Source organism: Populus nigra, chromosome 6 (assembly GCF_951802175.1).
Source record: "Populus nigra chromosome 6, ddPopNigr1.1, whole genome shotgun sequence".
Classification (NCBI taxonomy): domain Eukaryota; kingdom Viridiplantae; phylum Streptophyta; class Magnoliopsida; order Malpighiales; family Salicaceae; genus Populus; species Populus nigra.
Window position 1 is genome coordinate 21394417 of NC_084857.1, and position 9181 is coordinate 21403597.

At 36.0% G+C, this 9181-nt stretch overlaps 1 protein-coding gene across 1 annotated transcript; it reads right to left on the reverse strand.

Moving 5' to 3' along the window:
* Positions 1-4461: 4461 nt before the first annotated feature.
* On the reverse strand, positions 4462-5211 carry LOC133695664 (wound-responsive protein GWIN3-like). The gene has a single exon (XM_062117586.1). It carries the CDS (start codon positions 5162-5164, stop codon positions 4571-4573), a length of 594 nt encoding a protein of 197 aa, XP_061973570.1. The 5' UTR covers positions 5165-5211; the 3' UTR covers positions 4462-4570.
* Positions 5212-9181: the final 3970 nt, after the last annotated feature.

Below are 9181 nucleotides of genomic sequence, written 5' to 3' on the forward strand. Positions count from 1 at the left end.
TTTTACTTGATTTTGGTTGATCATTTTACCAAATATATATGGTTTTACCCCATGTCAAATAAATCTTGTGTCAGCCGTATTTTTCCTCAATTTAAACATCTTGTTGAAAAAACATTTCACACCAAAATCAAAAGCATTTATTCGGATAATGGTGGTGAATTTGTTGCACTCAAACAATATTTTTCTATACATGGAATCAGTCACTACACCACTGCCCCTCATACACCTCAGCAAAATGGTGTATCGAAACGTCGTCATCGTCACTTAGTAGAAACTAGTCTGACCCTACTACATGATGCATCCCTTCCTCTATCTTATTGGCCTCATGCATTTTCAACAGCTGCATATCTCATTAATAGGCAACCAACTCCCCTACTAAACAACAAAACCCCATTTGAAATCTTATTTCATCAATCCCCTAATTATCTCAAATTAAAAAAATTTGGATGTCGTTGTTTTCCCATCACAAAACCGTATAATACCAATAAACTTCAACCCAAAGCCACCATGTGTTTGTTTCTAGGATACTCTACAACTCAGAATGCATACAAGTGTATAGATCTATCCACCAACAAACTTTATCTCTCTCGCCATGTCCTGTTTGATGAAAGTCACAGACCATTTCATACACCTTCCCCTGCATCCAGCTCCCTCACTCCCTCCTCTTCGGCAGCTGTGCCACTCATCGATGTACCCGCTCCACCGCAACCTTCACCAGTGATCTTGGATCGTACTGCCATTTCTGTATCACCTTCAGGTACCGCCTCTACTCTTCCCTTTTCTGTTGAAGAAAATTTATCATTTCATTCTCCATGTTCTAGCCCTACTATAATTCATCATGGTGAGGATATCATCTCCTCACCAATTTTGCCATTAACACGGGCTTCTCCTTCACCACTCATCACTGATGTTGTTGTCCCTGCTCCTCTTCCTTCCACTATGATTGATGTTGTTACTAATCCTCAACCCCAGCGAACTCATTCCATGATTACTAGGTTATTGAATAACATTCACAAACCTAAGCAATTTCATGTTGTTACCAAACATCCCCTCCCTCATGCTATTGAACCTAGTTGTGTGAGCCAGGCATTAGGTGATCCACGGTGGCGACAAGCCATGTCTGCAGAGCTTACGGCTCTGATGAGACACAACACATGGACCTTAGTATCTCCCCCGAACCATTGTCTTCCCATTGGCTGTAAATGGGTGTTTCGGGTTAAGAGGAACGCTGATGGGTCGATTGATCGCTTCAAAGCGAGACTTGTTGCAAAAGGATTCCATCAACGCTCTGGTCTAGACTACAAAGAAACATTTAGTCCGGTTGTGAAACCGGCTACTATTCGGTTTGTATTGACCATTGCTGTCACTCAAGGCTGGCAATTGAGACAACTTGATGTTAATAATGCATTTTTGCATGGTTTGTTAAATGAAGATGTGTATATGGTTCAACCCCCAAGTTTCAAAGATGATATCCACCCTAACCATGTCTGTCACCTGAACAAAGCAATTTATGGACTCAAACAAGCCCCACGGGCTTGGTATTCAACTCTTAGGGGTGCCATTTTAGACTTTGGTTTCGTAAACTCAAGAGCTGATTCCTCCTTGTTCATTTATAAGACACCATCTGTTACTTGTTACTTCTTGGTGTATGTGGATGATTTGGTTATTACAGGAAATGATTCCGTCTTTGTCTCATCCATCATTGCTCAACTAAGTACCCGGTTTTCTGTCAAAGACATGGGTCAACTACATTTTTTATTGGGCATGGAGGTTATTCCTACTACCACAGGTCTTTTTTTGTCCCAGCACAAATACATCAGAGACCTATTAACAAAGCTGAACATGCATGGTGCCAAAGCGGTTATCACTCCATTATCCACCACTACTATCCTCAAGCTTCTTGATGGCACATCCTCGGTTGATAGCACTGAATACAGGAGTATTATTGGTGCCCTGCAATACTTATCTCTCACCCGACCTGAGATTTCTTTTGCAGTTAACAAGCTGTCCCAATTTATGCATAAACCAATGACTACACACTTGACAGCTGCAAAAAGATTGCTTCGATACTTGAAGCATACAATCTTTCATGGCATTCATATTCGCAGAGACATGGCCCCCAAATTCATCACCTATTCTGATGCTGATTGGGCAGGTAATTGTGATGATCGAAAGTCCACTTCAGCATACATATGTTTCCTTGGTTCTAATCCTATTTCCTGGAGTTCAAAAAAACAACGAGCTGTAGCACGATCATCTACTGAGGCCGAATATCGCGCCCTTGCCAATGCTGCCTCTGAAACGTTATGGCTTCTAGCACTTTTTACTGAACTTGGCTACTCCACCTCAGCTCCTCCACAGCTCCTATGTGACAATTTGGGTGCCACACATTTAAGTTTCAATCTGGTTCAACACTCTCGGATGAAGCACATTCAGATTGATTTGCATTTTGTTCGTGATATTGTCCAGAAGGGTACTCTCCATGTTCATCATGTCAATACACATGATCAGCTTGCTGATCTCTTGACGAAACCTCTACCTCGTCAACGGACAGAACTCCTTCGAGCCAAGATTGGAGTAACCGATGGTGACTCCATCTTGCGGGGGCGTATAAAGAATGATTCCTTGAATCATGTTGCAGATCCTGTAAGTCACAAATCTGTCAACAATCAAGCATGTAACAGCTAGGAAATAAAAAGGAATAATTATCTGTGTATGGTAACTTTGCCTTTTCAATTTTTGTAACCGTTAGGCAAAATATCCTTAATTTTAGTTCCCTTTGTTAAGAATAGATTATGCGGACTTTGTATATATATAGAACACTAATCTCTGTATTTGTTAAAATAAGAAAATACAATATTCTTCTGGCAAAACAATTATGTGCACTAGCCTATCTTCATTATAATTAAGGATATGTCACCTTGCCAAACCAAATTCTTGACTTAGCAAATTAGGATTTGTTCATCATAGCAGACTCGTCATAGTAAGTTAGTAGAGATAGACTTCATCAGACAATAGCAAACAAATAAAAAACGATGCACCTTACCTCAATAAGGCGCATTAGGAGTGTTAATATCTTTCATTTACACAACCAGTCCCTTACCTAAAATCTCTTAAAATAAACTAGTTAGGTTTCCTAGTTGCTATAATACTAGGTGATGACTTCCCAAACAAACCAAAGACCATTTCAAAAGACACTGCCTGAGAATTGTCGCTGTGACATCACTCTCGTGAGGAGGGTACAATAATAATAGTGATCAAATCTAATAAAAATCTAACATTTTTCAGCAATCAAGTTCATGCCATTGATCAATGCAGCTAAAATGCAAGCAATAATCACATATTTGTCAATCTATAACACAAAAAATATAAACCTATTTCTTGAATCAATGTAAAACATCGAGCCAAAAAATAATCATGCTCGGAATAGAATCGAATCCAAAACCAATCCAAATTATATTCCAAAATGTAAATGCATTACTGTTTCAAAACATTAATCAAGCTACATCATAAGAGCTTATGCGATCAAAGGAACCAAAAATGTCAAGGTCAGAGATGATGAAGCAGGTGAGCTTGAGATGGTTTGTTTCTTGTGTTTGGTAATGATAATTAGGTAGTAGATGGTAACAATATTTTTCTCGACTGATGATTGGAATACTACTGACTAGTTATTTGTTGATATATAAACCATAATTTAGAGGTGAGCCATCTCCTGACCCGGTCTGCAAAACAAGACCAACGGATCCTACCACTAATCTACTTAAGTGATTACGAGTTCGAATCTCATCATGTCTTTTTTATTTGATAAAAAATAACAGAGAAAGTAGTATGGATCTATATAAGTTTTAAGCCCAAAGAATTTTCATTTTAAAGGATGTATTATCGAGAGTAATATAAAATTATTCTTGAATCTCATCTAACATCTTAACCTTTTGGGTTGAGATGCTTCTCTATACTCACTAAAATCATTGTTGCAGCAGCATCCCCTTCCACGGCAGAAACAGCCCCTTCCACGCCATCAGCAGCAGCTTGTAGCAGACCTCTCCAACAGCAGCAACTTCTTTGAAACTACAGCAGCAACTTCTTTCAAGCCATTAACCTCATCACCACCATATTACCACCCCTATCTAAGACCCTAGACTCTGACCTTCACAAAAAGATCACCTTTCACCAACCAACACTAATCCAAACCATCTTTTGAATCTGTGAAGATATACTTTGAAAGATTTCCTTGCTAGCTTCAGTATCAACCCTTGAGAAGATCCTTCATTAAATTTGGAGAGGTTAAGGACTTGTTCATTTCTCGCAAAAGGAACCGAGTGGGAGAAGGTTTGTGTACATCAAAATATGTTGATTTTAATAAATTTCAGTTTCTGGTTAAAATTGATTAATTCACCAGTCACACTTGAGAAATAAAAAATTAGTGGTGAATCATATTCTTTAGTGAGACGCCATGAAAACTAAGGAAAAGCCAAAGCTAAAAAGCTTCTTATTTATTTTAGTTTTATTTATGCCCAATACATGATAGTCGGCACTCGTACTCCCTCATACAGAATTGCAGTAGATAATATCAATACGCATCTGGTTCGAACATCACAAGAAGAGGGCCGACATTGGGAGCCAAGTGCTTGTCACTGTTGACGCCGACTGGGACGCATGAGCATTCACAGAAGGGTTCGGACATTGGACAAAAAGAAAGCTGATAAAAACTATTATCACCTTCATACTTGGTGATCTTAAACCGATTCAATATATCAACACCTCCAGTGGTCACAATCAATCCTTCCGATTCAATCATCCACATCGTTGTCACGCCCCCCATCCTACATGAGGGTGCATCAAAGTTCACATTTAGATAAGAGCCTTCACGGATGACACCATCGTTGGATTTTATAGCAGGTGAAAATGTTATTGGAAGGCTCTCGTTCAAAGTGGAAAGTATAACATCTGAATTGCATATGATCTTGCTAGTCGCAGTGACCGCAAGAGTTGTTGTATTGTCAGTCGAGGGGGCTACGATTAAATAACGAGCACCAGCTTGCACCTCATGACCGAAGACATCGAGCACTGCTGCAGCATCTTTGGCATGAACGGCCTCAGGAAATGAAGTTGCTGCGAAGGCAAAGAGAAGGAAGGAGAACCCTAGAAATTTAGTGATCTCCATATTTTTTGAATATGAGTATTAGTTATCTCAATATTGTGTCTTGTTGATCTTGTGTTGAAACAACGCATGGAGAGCATATATTTATATGGAGCGAGCATTTTCATTATTTGTTACAATTAATTAAAAAATTCCACAAAAATATAAATTATAGTGTTTTACTCGTGCCGACCTTCGACAAAACTACAAATTATAGTCCTTTAGCAAAGAGTTGTCGTGTAGGTTTTGAGCTCTTGCCTCTTGCTGACTTGATTTATCCCACAATAGTGTTTTACTCGTGCTGAGTAGAAATTATAGTCCCATGGCAAGGATTTTGAGCTCTTCTCGCTGGCACCACTTGCTTAAAATGTTATAATTGATCTGATCCATGAACTTAAAAAATTTAAATTTATTAAATAAACTATATTCTTTTGAAACGACAATTGTTTTAATCATTAATCGTGTGTAATAATTGGTGAGCTTGACAACTCGAAAATAAACGAAAGAGTCTATTCTATAAATAACTTCAATTAAAACTACTAATTAAACCTTCCAAATAAAATTCAAGTTGTGAAACTTGGAATCGGTCATTTAAAATGAGATTACATGTCCTAGTATAAAATGAAGATTTTTTTATAAATTGTCAAAAAAAATATTCCTATTTCCTTGCACTAGAAACTATACGATATTTAAAAATTTATTGTTTTGATAGAAGTTTAGTGATCTTCATTGTTAAGATCAGTATTAGTTATCCCAATATTTTGTCTTCTAGTTCATGTGTTGAAAGAGTGCAAACATTTGGATTATTCGTTATAATAATTATACGTGCACCTGTTGGTCGACAAAACTACAAATTATAGTCCTGCGGCAAAGAGTTGTCGTTTAGGTTTTGAGCTTTTGGACCACTTTATTTACTCGTGCTTAATAGTTTATAAGATTCCATCAATTCAAATATTTCCTCATCTCATTTTCGAAGAAAATAATAAATATTTCTCATCTTATTTTAAGATAGGTACTGCTATATATATATATAGTGAGAAAGGATTTTAAGATAGGTACCTAATATTAATTCAAACTTGTGCATGCTGACTACAACATAAATAATATTTGTATAGGTTAAAAGTTTCGGGACCACTTTGCTTACTTAGCCATCCCCCAAAATTTGTTTTACTCTTGCTGATTAAATAGTTTTCTACATGTATTGCAGTTGAGAAGATTCACATAATATATGAACTATCCATAATGAGTAAGTTTTTTTTCCAAAAAAATTTGAAGATTCAATTTAAAGAACCCTAATATATACTCTTCAATCAAGTTGCACAAGGTTTTCTATTGACATGGATATCTATTGGGAGTCGATATTTAACAAATTATAGCTATTATAGGATATTAGGATATTACATATTATAGGCTTGTATATATTCAAGAAAGGTTTATTATTCTTGTGTTGTAATCTCTATATTAACTATATATTATACATTGTCCTATATGTATAAATAGGAAAGGTTGGCTAACTAATTGGTTAGGCCTCTTGTTATTCTTAACTTGGTATTAAAGCCCTAACATAGTAAAAGTCTTTTTTCTTCTTTGTAATGAACTCTAATCTGGTTGTCGCCACCTTCAACCCACCACAAACCGCCGCTTCTTTTGAGTCACCAGTTCAAAGCTTTTGTTCTTCCTCTACTTTGGAATCCTCCGTTGCTGTTGCCGTGAATCTTATCTCATAGAGACTTCAATTGCCATGATTGTTCCTTTTTCCAATACTCTACAAGTTATTTTTTTGAAGGTTACAAACACCAATTATCTTTATTGACGAATGTAGATGAAGTTGTAGCTTCTTGGACAAGGTGTTTTCAAATTTGTTGACGGCTTTTTGTCGTGTCCTGCTCCTAATAGGAAAAAGACGCATAAATAGAGAGGCTGAAATTGACTAAATCAGAGGCTAAATTGAAGAAATTGGAAATTTATTATTCAATTGAAGGTCAAATTGCATAAATCAAAAACCAAAGATTGTCTTGTAAATGACACTAAAATCAAGGGATCCAATTACAATTTACCCGGGGATTTGATTACAAAAATACAAAACTCCAATGACCAAATCAAAAATATGCATTTTGAATAGGAAAATGGTGCAATTTCAAAGGCTCTATTCATTGTCTTCTTCAAAGGCCGTTTCAGCAGACAAAGGAAATGTAATTAGAAGCACAGTAACAGTCCGACTTTACGACTTGATCAATGTTAAAAGATCCCAACATATCCTCTTAATTTGAGGTTATTTTTTTTTAATTTACAAAAATTCGGCAGAGTTTCGTTTGTATTTAGGACATCCCAAGTTATCGACTACTATCAATTTACTCAATCAACCCATCATCACAAGGTCTCATAATTCCAGACCTTATATCAAACATCATAATTCAACACCTTATACAATCCACACTATATATATCCTACGACTAAGTTCAATATAAACATAGTCCACATATCATATCATAAAATTTAAAAGAAAAGGAATAATAACACGCAAAGAAAGCATTTACAACATAATAAGTGTTCTTAAACATTTCAAAAGGGTTAATTACAAGATAACTAAAATACTACATGCTAAGCTGAACTTTTATAAATACATCAAGGTTTACACAAAAGTATACTATATAAATGCGTTAATTCTCTTTTGTTGAAGTTAAATATTTACATAAGCTTGACAAAGTAGAGTCCTAAACTAAGGATCTCCTTGGATATTTTATGGACTTGTTACATAAATAAACATACCATTATGTTGATAAAGAAATATATATATATATATATATATATATATATATGCTCATGTAATGTATACGAATGAAGTATTAATTTTCTGTCGGATTCATAATAATTCTAACAAAGAACTTATATTCTTAATTTGAATACTCTTATTTACTTGCATGAACTGGGTGACCTTGCAAAGTCTAATCTTGTAATTCATTTTCCGGTAATTTTATCACGGATGCCATTAGCCGAAGCTAATCTTGTAAATCATCTCCCGGCAATCCTATCACGGATGCCATTAGCCGAAACTAATCTTGTAAATACGGTAGACTTTATTTACACTGAACACGATATTTATTGTAATTGCATTCACCGAAAGAATTTTAAATTGTATAAGTGCAAATAGGAGGAAAATCACACACCTGCTTCGCTTGTCTTGCGACCTCCCCTAACAAAAAATCCAATCCTGGTTGCTCCTCCTGAATCACAAGGAAGTTTTTGGTTATGATTCCTTCAAGCCGGTATTATAGAGAATCCATATTCATCCATTACTCATATGTTACTTTCTATACATGTTCGTTTCCTCATATTAGCATACATACATATATCATGTATATTTTCAGAGTTAGTATCTCAATGTGCAAGTGTTCGTATGACTAAATTTTTTTATATTCTTATATATAGTATTCACGTGATAATCTACTGTTACTGTCTAACTGTCCAACTGTTACTGTCCAATTGTTACTATCTAGACATTGAATCGTTATTGTTTAGACATTGAACTGTTACTGTCCAACTGTTACTATTCAATCGTTACTGTCTAGACATTGAACTGTTACTATCCAACTGTTACTGTCTGAACACTCATTAGATTTTTAACTATATCTAGAGTTCTAGAATTCCATTTTAAGTTAGATTGATCTCGTTAGAAAGTTAAGACACGAGGCTAAAAGTTCTCTGAGGAAGGAGAACCCAGTTCTACCTCCAAGATAGTCAAAATTGCTCATAAACTAATTAGTCCTACTGCCTTACAGAATCAGTCACGACTCAGTCTCGGTTGGTAACCCATAACTGGAGTTCTACATCTCTAAATTGAGCAAGACTAGTTTCCTTGGTTAGCTAACATCCAAATCTACAATGTCTATGAAGGAACCCAATCCTAATTCCCTCATCCTCCTACCCGAAATCTCACCGAAAGTCAGGAGACGAGTCTGTCCAGATTCGTCACCCCCTTCCCTTCACACAATACTTTCATAAACTACATACCACACATGAATTAACTTAATTTTAACAACA

Bases quoted from the DNA above. Each gene is read 5' to 3' on its own strand.
- LOC133695664 (XM_062117586.1), bottom strand. From the start codon at position 5,164: ATGGAGATCACTAAATTTCTAGGGTTCTCCTTCCTTCTCTTTGCCTTC.